This window comes from Trichechus manatus, unplaced genomic scaffold, assembly GCF_000243295.1.
Source record: "Trichechus manatus latirostris isolate Lorelei unplaced genomic scaffold, TriManLat1.0 scaffold00159, whole genome shotgun sequence".
Classification (NCBI taxonomy): domain Eukaryota; kingdom Metazoa; phylum Chordata; class Mammalia; order Sirenia; family Trichechidae; genus Trichechus; species Trichechus manatus.
In genome coordinates, this window is record NW_004444095.1 from 2,251,712 (window position 1) to 2,271,701 (window position 19,990).

The following is a 19,990-nucleotide window of genomic DNA, read 5'->3' on the forward strand; positions in this document are numbered from 1 at the left end:
TTCATATTTGTTACCATATTTACTTCCTGAAGGAAAACTCTATTTCTTGGCTCACTAATAGCTTCTTTGTTGCATCTTTTCACTACTCTGAAGCATTCAGTACTGTTAAGCATAGCCTTCATCACACAGCCCTTGCCTCCCTAGTTTTACCTAATTTTGTTCTCTCTCTCCTCCTAAATAATCTGAGAGCTATAGCTCAGTCTTCATTCACACTCAACAAAAATGTATTGAAAACATATCATGTATCAATCACATTCTACAAACTAGGGATATAGTAATGAGCCCAGAAAGACAAAGTCCTGCTCTCATGAATCTCACCTTCTATTGGGGGAGAAAGGAAACAAATGGGATAAATGAGTAAACTCTGTAGTCTATTATGTTTGTTGTATGCCATTGAGTTGATTCCGACCCAGGGACCCATGTGACAGAATAGAACTGCTCCATAGGGGTTTCTTGGCTGTAATTTTTATGGAAGCAGATTGCCAGGCCTTTCTCCTGAAGAGCCGCTGGGTGTATTCAAACCTCCAACCTTTCAGTTAGCAGCAGAGCACTTAACTTTTGTGCCACCAAGGCTCCTTTCTATTCAATTAGAAGGTGATAGGTGCTAAGGCCAAATGTAAAGCAGGGAAGGAAGGTATGAAGGGTATGAGTTGGGGTTGAAATTTTAGGTAGGGAGGTCAGGGAAGCCTCACTAAGAAACTGATTTTTTAAGTTAAGATCTGAACGAAACAAAGGAGTGAACCATGTGAAGAAGAATCATGAGAAGAACTTTCCAGGCAGGTAAAGCAAGTGCAAGGGCCCTGACACTGGAGTGTGCTTGGAGGGGTCATGGAACAGGAAGCCAATGATTATGGCTTATGAGTATCTGGGAAAATATCAGAGGGAGAATGGGGCAAGCAACTCAAGGAGAGCCATTGGACATAATTAGGACTTTTATGTTTACTTAGATGAGGATGGGGAGCCTTGGGGATTTTGAGGGTGATATGATTTGACTTTTCTTTTAACTGGATCCCTCTGGCTATGGTGTTGAAAACAGACTAGGTGGGCGAAGGGCAGAAGGAAGGAGACCTGTTAGGAAATCATTGCAATCATCCATGCTAGAGATGATGGGGGTTTGGACCAGAGTGATGGCAGGGTTGAATTCTGGACACATTATAAAGATAGATAGAGACTATAGAATTTGGTGGCAGATTGTATGTGGGTTGAGAGAGAGAGGATTCAAAAATAACACTAAAATTTTTGGCATGAACAACTGGAATAATGGAGTTCCATTAGCCATAATGTGGCAAACTGCAGGAGGATCAGGTTTAGGGGCAAGGTTTACTATTAGCTCAGTTTGGACAAGTTAAATTTAAGATGCTTCTTAGACATCCAAGTGGATGTATCAAATAGGTAGTCTGAAATATAAAGGTCAGAGTTCAGGAGAGAAGTCACAACTAGAGATATACATTTTGAAGTCATTGGAGGTAATTTAGGAGCCCTGGTGGTACAGTGGTTAAAGTGCTGGGCTGCTAAGTGAAAGATCAGCAGTTCAAACCTACCAGCTGCTCCGTGGGAGACAGATGTGGCAGTCTGTTTCCATGAAGATTACAGCCTTGGAAACCCTGTAGGACAGTTCTACTCTACCCTATAGGGTTACTATGAGCCAGACTCGACTCGATGGCAATGGGTTTGGTTTGGTGGTAATTTGTTATGTCTTCTTCCTCACTTGCTCAAAAAATATGGGTCTTTCTTATATTCCTTTCCTAGCCCTCTTTTTCTCTAACACACCTCTGTGTGCAATAGCAGACACTCCTATGGCTTAAATATCACCTTGACCTGAGTGTTTTGTTGAGGTGGCGAAGACGTTGAGCAAGATGTACAGATGAGAGCGTAGATGCACTACTGATGGTGCCCAAAAGAAGAAGCATCCAACAGATAGAAGTACTTAGCCATTTAATGGCTGACTCTGTTTGAGGCTACAGCAAGGTGCTTGTGGGCTAACGGAAATAGGAGGAGCAAAAACAAGGTGCAGGGAGGCAACTCTAGGCTACTGGCTGGTGGAAGCTCAATCACAGAGTCTTGGTTTTGTTAACATTGTGAGGTTAAATAAATATCCCAGAAAACCCTTGATCCACCAATTGGAGTGTTCAACTAACTAGACAGAAACATATCTGAAATCTAGGCTACAAATTTTTGCACCAAGAGATGAAAGTGTGTGGTATATAGGATGTTGGGTATACCCAACACACTCTAATAATGTGAGTCCTGGCCCATTTACCTGGATCAAGGGTATGATTTCTAAATGAGATCAGATAGGCTGAATACAAATATCTCTTTATTTTTATCTCTTTAGTTTTTCCTGTCTCCAACTGTTTCTACTACTTTCAGGTTTTTCCCTGACCAAAATCCTTCAATAATTACCTGTGGCATTCAAGATTCCAGAAAAAACTGAATCCCGGTTTTTATCCATCTTGATCTCCTTATGCATTGCCAACAAAGACACTTTGGTTTGGGAAGGATAAACCTCTTTGTTACTCCTTAAATACTTTGCTTCAATACAAATTTTTGCTTTTACTAACATTATTTCTCTAACTTTGAAAACCTCTATATCAAGAAGCTGTATAGTATGGTGGTTAAGAGCAGAGAGACTCTGGAGCTAGAATCTGGATAAAGCTACATTGCTTTATCCGCTTCATGAATTCAGTTACACTCATGCCTTATGGTATATATTTTGGCTTGTATTATATCTTGTCTTTATTACTTTCTAAGTTATTTGTGTAACTATGACATAAATCTTCAATTAATGTTACAAATTACTAAAGTGCAAGAATCATGCCTTATATTTCTCCTCTATCTTTTAGCATTTTAAGCACAGTACTTGGGGCCTTAATAAATGCTTGTTGAGTTTAAGCTCTGAATCTTATCTTGCTTATGAAAACCCAATTTGGATAGATTCATTGAACCTTTATGATTTGTTACATTGTTCTTGAACCATAGCAGAAATGCATCGAAGCCCCAGCAGATGTTGTGAGCTCTTCAGGTATCTCCCTGTTTATTCTATTTCGCTTTTCCTGTAATTTAAGTATTAGAAGAAATAGTGAAATAACAGTCCATCTGCATTTCCTGGCCGTGTTTCCCCCATGGTTTCCTCACAGTACCTCAGATACCTAACAATAAACACAGCCCTTCTTTCAGAATTATGTCTGCCCAAGTCTTCCTGATGCCACAAAACACCAGTAAGAACAAAAATGAAAACCTTTGCTTCACTGCTCCAACTCTTCCACAAGGACAATGATACTAGTCTATCAGCACCAATGAAACTGAAAATGATTTCACAAGTCATTTGGTGATAGGTACATGTGCTAAGTTGTGCACGTTGTCTAAATCATTTTCCAGAGAGTCCTGACAGAAAAATTAGCTCTTGCTCAGGTCAAAGGAGAGTTGTGTGGAAGCAAGTGCTTTGTCTTTGTTAAAAAGCAGACATACGGCACTGATGTTTCCACGTTTTTTAGAACCAAGAAATGCTTTAAGTCTAAGCAGAAGAGGGGCAGGTAAATTTTATGGAGAAAAAGTCTAAGTCAATAAAGCAATTCGACAGAACCTAAGAAACTGATTACTGCTGAAGAGTGGAATTAGGAAATGAAAGTGAGTTGTTTTTCTTTTTCATTCTACTTTATATTCTTTTATCCTGTTTAAATTTATAATTGAGAGCATCTTATTATTTTGATAAAGAACAGAAAACCTAGTATGAGTGATCAAGCAAGTTCACAAGCAGCTACTATACAAAGAGTATAGACTCAAATAGCCACAAATTAATACAGATGACAGTAGAATATTCTGGAAAAATATTTGGTAATGTTATGTCATTTTATAAATGACTAATGCTGTTGATGTCAGAACATGCTTTCCATCTTAGTGCTTATATGGGGTGATATAAGATCAAAACCACTGTTTCATACAATAGTCACGTATCTAAATGCATAAATCTTATGAAAAACAACCAAAACACCCAAAATAAAGATCATATGGGAACAGGAATCTAACATGTTACTCCATTTCCTTACCTTCTTGGAAGCTCCACAGAGTCCTCTAATGGTGACAGTATCCTTTACCCTTTCAATTAATGTTTGGCAAATTATATTTGGAAATTGGTAGTAATTGCTACCCATTAAACATATGAGATTTACAATACAGCGTTCTTGATTTTTTTCCCCCCAGAATGTTTAATGATATTCATCAGGATTCAGAAATAAGCTGACTTTGGTAGAAGTCTTTGTATTAGATTGAACCTTATGAAACTGCCAATATTTGACCATTTTGACGTACAAAATGACAATTTATAAGGCTCAATTGAATATTACAAAAGTAATAATATAACATGTTCATGATTATAAATTTAAGCAGAAAAAGTGAATACAAACTAGCTTTTTAAAATGGCAAAAGAAAAACAACACAAAATAAACAAAAACTAATCTTAAAACCCCAAGGAAATAAGAAAAAAACACTAGGATTAAACTTTTCATCACTTAGAGTTTCAATGCTTTTAAACAACTGAAGTCATGGTTCTGAACTCAGAAATAGAACACCAAAAAACTGTTGCCATTGAGTCAATTCCAATTCATAGAGACCCTGTAGGACAGAGTAGAACTGCCCCATAGGGTTTCCAAGGCTGAAGCCGAATGCCACATCTTTTTCCATTGGAGTGGCTGGTGGGTTTGAACTGCTGACCTTCTGATTAGCAGCCGAGTGCTTAACCACTGTACCACCAGGGCTCCTTAGAAATAGAACAAGGGGTTTTAAATTACAGATATAGACCTAGAAACATTAATTCAGCATATTTCATTAAAAACAAACAAAGAAAACAAATCAAGCAAGCAAAATAAAAACACAAACTAAAAAAGCAACATCCTGCTCTTGATAAAAACCATGGTACATGAAATCTTGCAACAATTTAAAGTTTGCATTTCTGTACCTCAAGATAAATATAAGAAAGTGTGTTATTTAGCTGGGCATATAAAATAAATAGAAGAATGAAAAAAAAATCCCCCTGTAAAAGTAATGCTTAGCCTTGGATATAGAGTAAAGGAATATGATTGAAAATATATATGATTTTTCTTATAGAACTATTTGTCAAAAGGAAATTTTTTTTTAGTCTTGGTGTTTTCTGTTTTGTTGTACTTTAAACTTTTTTTAAAAAACCCTTTAGGCTATTTGCTAAATCTGGAAATAACTTTATGTATATTTTATGCTGTTGTTAGCATTTTATTTGAAATTTTTACATACAGTAATACAATGTTATAAGGTTTAATACATTCTTAAAGGTAATTTATTTTTAAGATTCTTTACATGAAAATTTAATTTACAATAAGTTTTAAGAATTTTGGCAAATGTTGTGTTATATATGTTTTTATAACAATAAAAATATTTTAAAGAGAGATTTTGGTACTTGATGAACCATGATAAATTTAAATTTCAGGTGCCTTGAAACGTATATAATTATACATGTTTATAAGACTTTTTCTATAAAATCTACATAATCTCACTCCTTCTTTACAATAGTACTGCTGAGTAGGGTGGGACATGTATTATCATGGCCTAATTTTAAAATTGATAAAACTGAAACTCAGAAATTTTTTGTGACTTGCCCAAGGCTGCAAGTAAGAGTCCTATTTGATGCCTAAATCTACGTCTTTTAGGTTCAAATCCAGTGCTTTGCCAACGTCTCTAGCCTATTGCCAGTCACACCATATAATTCAAGCTCAGCGATCAGGAAAAATATACTAATATTTTAATTGCATGTGTGTTCCTGGCCACACTTTGATAAATGATTGGTTCAAAATTTAGTATGTACAAACCTATAGCAAAGTCTCCACACTGGTATACATGTAGATTTTTAGACTACACATGCCTGGATGACTTAATTAGTTAGGATATAATGACAAAGAAGCTTTTTTTTTTTTTTTAAATCTAGGCACTGATAGGTCAGCATTGCTCAGTCCTCGTAGATCATGGAGTGTATACCTGGAATAACTAACTCTCATTCATTCAACAGGTACACATTGAGTGCCTAGGCATTGTTCTAGCAATTTTAGATACAGTGGTGAACAAGAAAAACAAGATACTGTTTTTTTCTTCTTCCTGGTGGTTGTACATATGACGGATGCTGGTCACCATAGGGTACAAGTCAGAGGGAGTACATGCTGGTTGCAAACCAGTGGGAACTCTGAAAGTTGTATCTTTTGCAGTTGCTGAATCAATATTATCCTCTTGATAAATGTAGCATTGCAACTAAATGAGTATAAAACCCACTGACTCATAGCGACCCTATAGGACAGAGTAGAACTGCCCCATATAGTTTCCAAGGCTGTAATCTTTACAGAAGCAGCCTGCCGCATCTTTCTCCTATGGAGTGGCAGGTGGGTTCGAACTGCTGACCTTTTGGGTAGCAGCTGAGTGCTTTAACCACTGTGCCACCAGGGCTCCTTTGAACGGATATACATACACTTAAATGCACGTGTATTTGTTTTTAGATTTATAAACACTGAATTCTTGTTTTCACATTTTGGGAAGGTGGAAATAATAGCTTTAAGCACTTTTCAGTATGAAAAGTGCTGAGACCCTTTGTAACTTGATTAACAGAAGAGCACATAACTTTCATTTCTAAAGAAAAAAGGATTAGAGAAACCTATTAGTAGCTGTTATGACAGCAGTCGTTGGGGAGTAGATCTATCTTAAAATTGAAAAAGAGAAATTGGAGTACCAAAGACTCAAACTCCAGTTCATTTTCACTCTCTGGAATCTGTCTTTATCTGACAGATGAAGGCAACACCCTATATAAATCTAATTCTTAAACTCTACGTCCCATGCAGCTTCCAGGCACTACAATAATGACATGTCAAATTGGGAAGAGTTTTCAATCACAAGACATTCAAGTACTCGTTAATTAAGTTTTCCTAAGCTTCTAAACAAATTAAAAAGTTATATTTAGTGGGCCCTGTGGTAAGTTGCCCTTTTGATTTGTTCTGCATGGTTTGTGGTCCACATGTGAAAAACCCTTCCTAAACGCAATATATATTTTGGCAAGAAAATTCTCCATAGGATGATGCGTTGTCTTTGCATAAATAACAAAATCGGTAATTATATATCACAGATCAAAAAGTGACATCGTAATTGGTCAAGCACAGCTTGAATAGTTCGTGAATAGAAGGAAAACCTCCCCACAACTTAATTGCAGCCTCCTAATTTCTAATAGCTTCAGGAATTGTAAAGTATAATATGGATGAGTTTCAGACATCCAGAATTTATAGGATGGGGATTATCAAAGTAGTCTTGCTGGGACAATGGAAGGAGTAGGAGTGAGTTGTGAAAATACGTTTTAGCCAAGTTGGGAGTAAATCGCAGCATATGAGTCAAAGTAGGACAACTGCTGGGCATGATAAAATAATGGGATGAGGGAGAAAAGAATGAATCATTTCCTATAAAAGAAAGACATGTACAAAATATAAAGGGAGCCCATACTATAGGCATATAAATATGAACTGGGCATGACTATAATGCAGTAAATATCTATAATGTCTTAACTATAAGATAAATGAAAAATGAGATTTTATAGAAAGGAGTTAAGCATAATTTAAATTGTAGCCAACAGGGTAATATTTGTAAAATCTTTCACTAATATAAATAAGAAATTGAACAAATAAATCCCAACTCATAAAAGCAGCTGAAGAAAGGAATTGTATTTATAACTGAATAAAAGTGTTAGTTGAAAAAAAACTCAATTTTCCTCAGAGAAATCACTAAATGATTACATTATGAAAAATAGTTTATATGTAGTCCAAAAGATCAGTTCTTACAATACGGTAATACATTAATAAAAGTTATATTTTACCATGTACCAAGCTGTTCTATTAAAAACATTTAAAGTAAAATTCAGAAGGCATTTGCAATTAAATTTTGCTTTGAAATTTTTATATGATCCATGATTAATTATTTGATTTAGAATAATTGTAATATTCTTTGTTTGTAATATTCTTAAGCTGGTGAAAAATTCAACCCTTTATCTAGCATGCCCTTGTATTACAACGGGCATATAAACAGTCATTATTTTCTTTTATTTCAGACATTTTGTTCAGATTTATACATATGGTGCCTCCTGCTATTGCCTAATTCCCATAGTAACAGAATAGAAAAACAATCAGTTTGCTCATGGGATAAGTTTTGTCTTCATTCAAGTGATTGTTTACATGTTATGAAATAGATTCCAAAGGAGAAAGGTCTTGACCAGGGTGCTAAGATCCCTGCTTCCAGTACATTTGCCTCTGATTTAAGGGAAGACTGGAGTATAAAAGACAAAGATATCAATAAGAAATATTCTCCCAAGGGATCCTCTACCAAGTTCACAGGACACAAAAATTCACCTAACTTAGCCTCACATTCTCTGGAAATGTGTCTGTTATACACATGCTCAAATTTCTGTGCAAATACAGATAAAAGCCCATTGCCTCTGTATTTCCAGAATCTGACAATCTCTCACGATCATCTGGTTCCAGGCCACCAACATCGCTTACACAGCTGGTCTTTCTCCTTGCTCTACTCTTTCTCCTCTATAGTTCTACTATTAACCCAGCACCCTGTATGGTGCCTTTAAAACATAAATGAGTTCATGTCACACCTTTGCTCACAACCCTGTAATGGCTTCCATCTCACTCAGAGTCAAAGTCAAGGTTTTTACACTGGCCCACCAAGCCCTCCATAATCTGGACCTTCAATGTCCCTTGGACCTTATTCCTTACAACCTTTCCCTGGGTTGTTCTCTACCAGTCACACTGGCCTACTTTCTGTTCTTGAATAAGTTAGACATGTTCCTGCCTTTGGACCTGTGCACTGAAAATTTCCTCTTCCCAGAGAGCAAAGCTGACTCCATTGCTTTCTTCAAGCCTTTGCTCAAACACCCTTTCCATCCTATTTAACAATGCAATCCTACCTCTTGCAATTCCACCTAAAGTTTATAGTCTTAAACCTCTACCTGACTCTTTTCCAGTTTCTGTGGCGTGAACTAAGGCTCTTGGCAAGCCCATGTGTGTCAGACTAGAACTGTGCTCCCTAGGGTTTTCAATGGATGCTATTTTGGAAGATCACCAGGCCTTTCTTCAGAGACACCTCTAAACAAGGTTAAACGTTTGCACCACCCAGGGACTCCTACCTGACTTTAAGGTTTTCTTTTGTTTGTTTATTTATCTTCTATAGCATGTGTCACTTTTAAATATACAATCTTTACTTATTTATTTGTTTGCTTTTACTCTCTCCCTCTGCTAAAATGTAAGCTATATGAAAGGAGGGATCCATCAGTTTTATTCACTATTTTTTAAGCACTTACAACAGTGACTGGCACATAACAAGAGCTTAGTAAATATTTGTTGAATGAATGAATTGACACTCCTTAGATTAGCACTTGCCCTGACAATTCACTTTTGGTTTCAAGAGCCATGCATAGAAACTGAAGCAGTCAGAGACGGCTTAAACAATTTTGCTTCACACGTCTTTTTGTCCCTTTAAGTTCACCAACAGCTCTCCTTAGTGCTATTGAGGTTGAACAAGTGTTGCCTTTACTTCCTGACTTGTCTAAACTCTACACTGGCACCAAGTCTCCTACCAACATCTGGGAGCTTTCTTCATACGTCTACACTTCTCCTCACCCTCTTGGTTACCAAGAACAGTACATTTTATCCACCTAAAACAGAGCAATTGAAATTATGCATACCTGACTTTATTCTTTCCTTCCCTTTCTTTTCTTCTTTCCTCCTATCCTTTCTTTTTTTCTTCCCTTCTCTCCATTTTCCTTCTTCCTTTACTTCCTTCCTTCTCTGAAATCTTTTAAAACTGGAATGGATTCATCTAGAATTAGAAGCCACGATTCTATCCTATAAACTGAGCATGACAGACCTTAGTATTCTGCCTTATTTTGCCATAATTCGTTGGCAGTTTGAATCCACCAGCTGCTCCTTGGAAACCCTATGGGGCACTTCTACTCTATCCTATCCTATAGGGTTGCTGTGAGTTGGAATCAACTAGATGGCACTTAACAACAAGAACATTATCTCACTACTCTCCAGCTCTTTATATCTCAGAAGTGATTTGTTTATGACACACCTTACACTGACATAATCAGGAGCCCTGGTGGCGCAGTGGCTAAGAGCTACGGCTGCTACCAAAAGGTCAGCAATTAGAATCCACCAGCTGCTCCTTGGAAACCCTACGGGGCAGTTCTACTCTGTCCTATAGGGTCGCTATGAGTTGGAATCGACTCTATGGCAACGGGTTTGTTCTGTTTTGGTTTGGTGTAGGCTAAACATAGCACACTAGAAACAGCCTCATGAGAGGTGGTACAGATTCTGCAACTACATTGTTTGGGTTCAAACCCTTGCTCCACCAATACTGACTGTGCCAACTTTGTCAAGTTATTTTAATTTACACTACTTCAGTGTCCTTACCTACATTAAAAAAAAAAAACCAAAAAACCAAAACCCATTGCCGTCTAGTTGATTCTAACTCATGGCAACCCTGTAGGACAGATTAGAACTGTCCCATAGGGTTTCTGAGGCTATAAATCTTTAGAGAAACAGATTGCCACATCTTTCTCCTGAAGAGCAGATGGCGGGTTTGAACCGCCAACCTTTTGGTTAGCAGCCAAGTGCTTAACTACTGCTACCATCTATAAAATGGGGATAATAATTTTAGATAATTCATGGAGTTGTGGGGAAGAGCCAATGAGTTAAAATAAATGAGTTGTCAGAAGAGCTCCTAAAGCATATTAAGCACTATATAAAAGTTGATTCTCATTATTGAGAAAAGGAAAGTCTAGTTTCCATCCTTATTCTAAACCATGCTCTTTTTTTTTTTTTTGGTCCTGCAAATTCATGTTTATCAATGCCAAAGGCTGGTTGAATAACTAAGGAACTTCTTGGTGAGAGCAGCAGCAGCACTGGGGAATTCTACACAGAATTCCATGCAGTATTTTCCAAGATTTCTGTTCACAAGTAATGACTGAACAGTATATATTTCTTCCCTAATTGTCCTAAGTTGGGTTGCTCTAGAAGCAGATCCTAAGATAACAACGTGCATGCAAGTCATTTATTTGGGAATGATCCTGGGAAGCACTGGTAAGAGAGTGAGGAGGGCAGGAGAAGAAGCCAGTAAAGACTATGTTATGAGGCAGGTTTCTACTGTGGTCACTGGGGACTCAATCCTACTGAAGATCTCGGGATCACAATGTAGAACATGCCTCAAAGTTACCCCAACTGAAGGTGAGTGACAAGTGGCATTTATCCACCAAAACCCATCTGTCATTGGTTTAAGGCTGTTGGTGGATATGTGGGGGCAGAGCTTTAACTCCCTGAAACTTGTGGGCTTTGCTGACTAGAGAGAGCGAAGAGTCAGTCACAGTTGGCTGCTCCTGGTCAGCATATAGGCAATGGTGAGCGAGGAGATGTTATGAGTGAGGCCTCAAGGGTGTCTCATACACCAATGGAAGTGAAGATTTTAGTAAAATCAGGTGTATGAAGGTACTAGCATAAATTTTTTCAATTGGGCCTCTTAAATGGATCATTTCTACTTTCATAACAAGGTTTCAAATACTTAAAGCTCTCAGGGGGAAAACTTCTGGTAACTTAGAACAAGTGACGCTAAAAATTTCTATGTTCATACTTTCAATGAGATACTTTAAAGCAAGATTTGATTATTTAACACAGTAATTCTATTCTAAAGAATTTTGTTAAACAATCATTTTTTTTCTTAAAAATAAAGTTCAAGTTCTCTGTAATACTATTAGAATCTTTTGAAAATATTACTCTTTTAAAATTAATAACATCAATACAGTAAATATTATTAACTTTTTATATATAAACAATCACAATCATTTGATAAATAATGCTAATACTGACTTTGAAATATGAATAAATATGCCTTATGTATATCTGCTTCTCATCCATCTCTAGTTATTCCTTAGCTAGAGTATTAGTTATTAAATGAAGATTTGCATAGGTAAATAGTTTTTTATCTGCTTAGTCCCTGTCCAAACGATTAGGTTGTCTTCTAATTCAATACATCTATGGAAACCATATATGCTATTTTAGTTATATTTTATTCAGAAGGTAATTATTTTAACTTATTATACATTATTTGTGTTGTATTACACTTTCAAGAAATACGTACATTAAACCACAACAATACCTACTACGGTTCTGCAATTTGATTTATGCAAATCTGTCAGGAATAAAATCAACCACAATTTAATTTCAAACCTTCCAACCAGCAGCTGTACAATTTATGTACTGCTTTTCTATTTTTACTACTGGATAATGACAATTATGAATGCCTTTGGGAGGAAATACATATTCATTGTCAAAACTGAGATCAAAACTATCCCCACTTAAAAAGTCCAAGAAAATAAGAATCCCATTTGACTGCTGCAGGAGATTTGTTGGGATTCAGATGGAACTATGCCCATAACTGCATCTCATGAAGATTCAATAATCCAGCTAAATTAAAGTTGCAATAATACTTTCTTACAAACCACAGTAATCAATACCATCACAATTTAGTGTCAGCTATAATAATACTAAATATACCTAGATGAATAAATGATTAACTATGAGAGTAGCCAGAGGTACAGCATTCCAAGGGCACCAGGTTAAGAGGTATGAAGAGAGAGAGATTCAATAAGCGGGGTCACTGCTCTCATGACCCATATGTCCAAGAACATGGACAGGAGTGAAAACTAGCTCATTAGGAGTGATTTAAATGTTGAATGACAATGTTGAATTTGCTAACTGTGCTGTCTTGAGTAATTACTTAATGGGAATAATGACAAGAATGGTGACATGTCTCCTTTATCAATTGATTTGGGACCTTTTCTTCATTGTACTCAGAAATGACTTGACTTTTACCTTGGAGGGAATAAGGAATAATACCGTACTGAAATGGATGAACTCGTTCCAGAGATCAGTGTCACTCTTATTTTTAGTATGTAATTTTATAGCTTATTGGATATAACCTAAGATATTAAACTCAAGTCATTCAAGATATTGCAAGTCCGATTTCCCATACAAACAAGTAGCTTTATCTATTTGTATATTTGTGCAAACAAATGTATGATATGGAATAACTCCTGATAAATTATTTAGAATATAAAATACTTTAGTTAAAGGGTGCTGCTGATAGCACACTCATCTTCTTTCTATAATCTTATGCTGTTTGCATAGGAAAATACTAAGCTCTGGCTATATAATAATATTTCATTTTGAGTGTAAAATGTATGATCACAAAAATTATCTTGAGATACACATTATTGTGTACATTTTCTTGATGCTACATTCATTTATCTTCAGACACGGCCTTCTAAAATTCATGGCCTATTCCCTCATTATGGTTTGTATTAGTTCAGAATTTAGAAGCTTGCTTTTGGTGGCTTGAAAAAAAAAAACAAAAAAACCTGGATTTGGTTGGTAGCCTTTGGTTGGAAGTTTTAAAGACATTATATTATACTCCATATATGATAGTATTGCTATTGATATTAATTTGAAATTGAAGATGTATATTATAAATGGGAAATATAAGACTAAAACAAAGTACAATGGAGATACTTTGAAAGTTCATTTAGTTTTCTTTTTGGGGAAAAAGGAAAGTAACATATTGGCTGGGAATAAACTGTTCCTTTATCAAAGCTCATTTTTTTGGTGAGCTCTTTCTGCCATGAATATATGTGAAAACTATGATTTTTGTGTATACTTTTGTTTTAGGAAATCTCTCAACATTCCAAAAAGACCAAACTTGTTGCCATTGAGTTGGTTCTGACTCATAGCGACCCTATAGGACAGCGTAGAACTGCCCCATAGGGTTTCCAAGGAGCAGTTGGTGGATTCAGACTGCTGAGCTTTTGGTTAGCAGCCAAGCTCTTAACCACTGCACCACCAGGGCTCCCTCTCAACATTAAATATTATAAAATACTCTCTTCTAATTTAATCTGGAATTCTAAAGCTAAACAGCCTATAAAGTGCAGATAAGAATTCCCTGTGTAAGTCAAAATGCCTTTACTGTATACATTTAAGTCAATGGCTATGGTACTATGAAAAGGATCAATGTGATCATCTTGTAAAATCTGAACAGAAGTGCTTTGCTTTTACCTTCAGAGACTCCTCTTGTTTAAAGAGATCTTCAAAGTCTTTAGCACAGAGATCAGGTGCATTAAGAAGTTGTTCCACTTCTGATAGGGCTTGTGTGACGTGAATGATCTCAGTCAGATAAGTAGAAGGCACATAAGAAATTTCCAAAGGCATGTCTTCAGTCATCACCATCACCGTTTCTTCATGGAGAGTGTGCTGGTATAAATATACAAAAGAACAATTCTTTTAGCTTCCTAATAATGATAGGAGCCCAACTGAGTTATATAAGTCCCAGTCTATAGCTGACAAAGAGCTGAAAGCGGATTAAAAAATGCATGATGGTAAGTCTAGTAAAGCAGTTATTTATTATTTATATACCTTTTTCTTCCAAAAAAGTGTTAGAAGCATTTTATGTTGAGACATATACACACTGGCACCATGAATATAAGAAAACCAAGAACCATAAAGTCATAAGGGTATTTTTATACTAAGGTAAGTATCATTTTTGCAACTCATTTTAAAAATTTAACTCCTCGTTTCCTGGCAACCTAAGTATGGGTTGGGGAGAGAGGCCAACACCTATGGTATTCATACCAAAGGAAACTTTCTGGTACATTCCTCCCCTAATCAACCCAGAGATACATTGGAAGACAGGCCCGGCAATCTGCTTCCAAAAGGTTGAAAACCCTATGGAGCAGCTCTACTCTGCAGAAACGGTGTCACCATGAGTTGGGATCAACTCAACGGCAATTAACAACAATAATCTTGACTGAGGTAAGAGAGGCGCAAGGTATTTGGGGCTGGTATCTTTTTATTAGGCATCCCTCTACTCCACTTTAAAGACGCTGCTCCCCTCTTTGATGCTAGTTTCTTGCTACGTTATGCTGCTAATTAAGGTGTGATATGAGTAGGGCTAACGGCGGAATTTATATTTTAAAGGGATCTCCAGAAAGCCCTAACATCTAAGGGCACACTAGCCTTGGCTCCTGCATCTACAGTTTCCTACTTGGGATCCAAGTGCTAGGATTTATGGAAATTTGAAGTTAGGTCCCTGTGGTGTTTCCCAGTAATGCCTCTTTCCCAATTCCTCATAAGAGCAAGAAATAAAGACTACTTGGCAAGCAAATTCAGATAGATAGATGACCTCTGCTCTCTTCTGTCTACACTATGGCAGCAAAACTCTTGTAATTGAAATTATTTTTCCCAGTAACTTTGTTTTGAATTGATCAACTGCCACCTGCCTGTTGATGGGGCCAGCTGAGGGTTTCAGTGGCAGGGTCTCTGCAGAAGTTCTGACAACAAGCATGCTAACAAAGCCATTTATTACTGCACAGCCTTTTATAACAAGATTCTAATCTTTTTTTTCCCCAGAAATGTAATTAAATGGAGTTAGAGATCTCAGACTGAATCCCACACACAGATGAATAAAATTATAAGCAGGTCCATTTATGTTTTCATTCTAATTTCTCATGTCCAGGATTTTTGTACTCAATTCCCACATGACATAAAAGTAGAATAGATTCCGATTTAGATTCCTCATCTACTTAAGAAATAGCAAATTCATAGATTTACACATATTAGTTTAGATTACACAGTTTTACCTTTTACAATGTTTGGTTTACTGTGTTCCTCTTGGCCAAATACATTGTACATTCATGATAAATGGAATGATAATCTACATTTATTTCTAAATTTACATTTAAAATGATATTATAAACTTGGGTTACAGTTTGATGAGGACAATTCAATGTTCAGCCATATTTGGTTTCGGTAATATAATTAAATGGAGTTATCAGTCTCTTCATTTCAAACTAACCATTTCACCCAGTTAAAAGAAAAATAAGTAAGCAGACTATTTGAATATGAAATTTCCACTGACATATTGGGTTTAACACTAACGAGCAGAGTCAAAAACAAATGTCAAACAAGTTTATCGTGACTTTCATTCATTCCATTAGACTGGTGACTACATTGTTTTTAATAAAATTTCCAAGTTAATACGTTTGTCTTTTTTATTTGCATCATTGCTTTCTGAACTCATGAGGGAAAGATAGCTCCACATTCTCTAAAAGAAGCATGTTTCTTAACACATTTTTATACAAAGGGACAATTATCTTTGTTTTTAATGATATGTGTTTTATACCAGTATGTTTTTATAGAACAGCAGTTTTTCTTATTAGGAATAGAGTTGCAGAGAGGACACACACACGTAGCCACGTACTGGAAAGCTTAACCAATGAGAGAGCTATAGTTTCCCCTTTTTAAAAAATTTGTTGTTGCTGTTCTTTAACGTAGATAGCTGTTTTAGAATTAGACGTATCTTCAAAATACTGTTTAAAAATCTGAGTTTCCCTTAAAAACATCAGTGTGATTTTCAAAAGGTTGTAATGCATGTCCTTTTCCTTTTCTCTTGAAAGGAAATTGATTCTAAGTTGCTCTCCTTTATATCTCCTTTCTTTGACCTGTGGTTTCTTTGATCTTCATTATCTACATTTGTGATACTCCCAGCTGTCTCAAAGTCATAATATAGTAATTTTGGACTATGGCTATAGTTAGGAACTTAACTGAAGAGTTAAAAACAATATAGAAAAGAGACATTAAAGATAAACTCACACTTGACTGCGACCTTGGATTTAATTGAAAATTTCTACTACTTTAACATTTGTGCTTAATTTCATTTTGTTTTGTGATTTATTTAAATAATAATTGTACTGACCACACATTTCCAAACAGTGAAGTGCTATGTCTTAGCAATTAAGACCTAGTATCAGCCATGGTCCTGAACCACAGCTCTAACACTGTTGGCAATACATTGTTTTCTGGACTCTCATTTGTTCAGCGTTTCCACTACTTGGCTCCGTGTGTGTATCATAGTATTACATAATAATTCACAAACTGCTTTTCCTCATAATAAATATTTATTCATCAACACATCAAGAGAAAAACATTTTCACCTGTATTTCCATGGAAATCTCTCTTCAGGGAATGTTATATAGAATCAATTTAAACCTAAATTTTTCAAATAATTGTAATTTTATATTTGGTTCTAGAAACCATGTTTGCTTTTTTTTTTCGTTAATGAAAAGCCCTTATTGACCTTATTGTAATACCTCTCAAAGACACATTAGTCATTGCGCCGCAGGTAGGGAATGCTATATTAATATGCGTATTGTGATTATTTTTAAGACTATCATAGATAAGTCTCAAAGCAATTGATATCACTTTATGGAAATAAGTGAACTAACCATGGTACGTTCTAGTCAATTCATGATCAGCCATGGCATAAAGAGATTCTCCAGAGCATTTAGAAATATTAAAACTGTTATTGGCTGCTGAAAACAATCAAATAAGAAAAAAGGTATGGTATATTTCCTTCAGAAAAGATCTGAATGAAAAATGTTTTCTCCTTCCTTCCCTCCCTCCCTCTCTCTTCTTCCTTCCTTCCTTCCCTCACTCTCTTTCTCTTTTTATATCTCTTGCCAAAAAATAAATTAGAACATCTATAATTCCTAAAATGACTTTTGGTTAGAGTTACTCGTGGGCAATGACACAGTTATATTTTATAAGTAAACCCTAAAAAATTAATATCACAAATTCAATATATCTAATGAAGACTGATGTATTATAGGATTTGGTTCTCCTACCAACTTGATACATAGTATCTTGTCATCATAGTTAGCAGAAGTGAAGTGGTGCAGATCACCTAAATACAGAAAGTCTAAGGAATGATACTGTAGAATCTTTATGAGAAACAGAAATATTTCAAAATGACTCCTTAACACCACTGGGTAACTATTAATTCATATCTCAGCAAACACAATTTTATAAATATTGAATATTCTCATACTGTAAAGTTCTAATAGAGATGATGATTTTTAATATATGGAAACATAACAGAATGTTCTAGACAAGAAACTGCCAAAAATTGAATCAAAAGAGAGTCAGCCATTTGGAGGTCTAGTTTACTATCTACTTCTTAAAAGTATATCATTCTTTTTGGCACAGCCATGCAGGTTTATAATGAATAAACTATATCCACTAAATGACTTTAATTTCGTTTAATAAAAATTTCTGACAGTTATTAAAAAATCAGTGTAATTGGAAGTATCCCGTTCATTCATTTTCTCTTCTGTATGCAAAATCCATGCGCTCATATTCAGATTAAGCCTTTTCATTTGAATTTCATTAACTCTGCCTTGAATAATTATATCTTTCTGAATTCTGATGTATACAAATCCTGTCTAACCTTTTGAAGATCAACTTGCTTTTGTTAATGTTCTTTACCACCTTATATCATTACAGATATTCATGCATCATTAGCAAGGAAGCGCTATAGCCATACTAATTCATTTTATTTTTCTCTGTTAATTTTCATTTCTAACTATATATACCAAAAAGAATATAGTGTCCTCATTTTATGAGAACAAAAATGAAGAAATGTGGAAGAAAGCCCCAAAGTACCCATTTTTATTAAAAATTGGAAATTCAATCAATGCTTAAAAATGATTATTATAGAGCAAAACTATGAATTGTATTACCTAAAATTGAAGTCAAAACAGTTTTGAGGTGTTGAGCTATGTGAGTAAGCACAGGTATCACTCATAAAGTTTTCAATAAACTTTAGTTTCTCTGAAACTTAGTTATCACGTTCTTTTTATTACTTAAAATGTGTTTCTTGAAAGGCTGCATAACTGTATGAGATAAAAGTAATCCTGTTTTTGAAACAAATGCATTATATCCAAGTTTTTTTTAAACAAAGTGTTTTCCTCAGTGATTTAAAGGACTTTTCTGTCCTTAATATAAAACCTTCAAGTGGGTTGTGGTTACTGGCCCATTTATGAGTAATGAGGTCAAAGAAACTCAAGAAGAAAAATGCATTGCATGCCATATTATTATGACATACTTCTCAAAAATATTTATATATCTTACATAAATATAGTATATAGAAAATATGTCAACACATTCAAAGTCTATCAAAAATAGGATATTATCTGGACCAAAAAAAAGTGATATATTGATGAAACTTTTTTTTTACTCTTGGTGTTGATAAAGATGGAGATGTGGCAAATCTTCAAAATAAAATAAGATTATTTATTAATAATTTAAAGTGAGTCTTGATATGAAAATCTGTTAACTTATATATGATTACCTTTCCTCAGAAGTACATTCTTAGAAATTATAGGATATTTAAAAATATTAACACAGTGGCATGTAAATCCTATGTAGGATTACAGACTTTAAATGGGCTCTGATGAATCATAAATGAAATGGAAATGTAAGGACTTAAATTATCTTAGACAGGTAAGTCTCTCTCTTATTCTCAAAAGTCTTCAGAGAAAGACAATTAAAGTTCCTTCCAGGGATCATTACAGTAATGACAGTGAGCTATTTTTATTTATTTCTCCTTGATCATTTTAGATGTCATAAGCACAAAAAGACAAATCAAACAATCAAGTTTGGCCAAAACAAAAACAAATAAGCAACAACAACAAAAAACCTGTATTCATCCATAGGGAGAAAAAAAGTCTTACATGATAAAATATACAAAAAACAAGAATACAGCACAAATGAGATAGGCACGGGTTTAGTCTTCATATGCACTATTTTGAACACACAATAGTGGCATGGCTACACCAGTGTTTTGACAGTATTTGGAATCCTGTTTTTTAAATTAAGACACTGGGTAGAAAGACCTTGAACAATTAATTAATCTAACTAATCCAAGTAGATTGGTTATGATCCTGCATAGAGATAATAGCAATGAGAGAGTGTTTGCTCTTAGGTGGCCCTCCTCTGATTCCACCATCTAAAAAAAAATTGCATATGTGAAACTATGCAACAAAAACAAG

General features: G+C 35.3%; 1 protein-coding gene across 1 annotated transcript in view; it reads right to left on the reverse strand.

The window, feature by feature from the left end:
• Positions 1 to 19,990, reverse strand: part of DMD (dystrophin) — a 2,372,918-nt gene that overhangs the window by 1,284,616 nt on the left and 1,068,312 nt on the right. Inside the window, exon 42 of the mRNA XM_004386236.2 lies at positions 14,163 to 14,357. Within this exon, the coding sequence (XP_004386293.1) occupies positions 14,163 to 14,357 (195 nt within the window). The remainder of the gene's footprint in view (positions 1 to 14,162; positions 14,358 to 19,990) is intronic.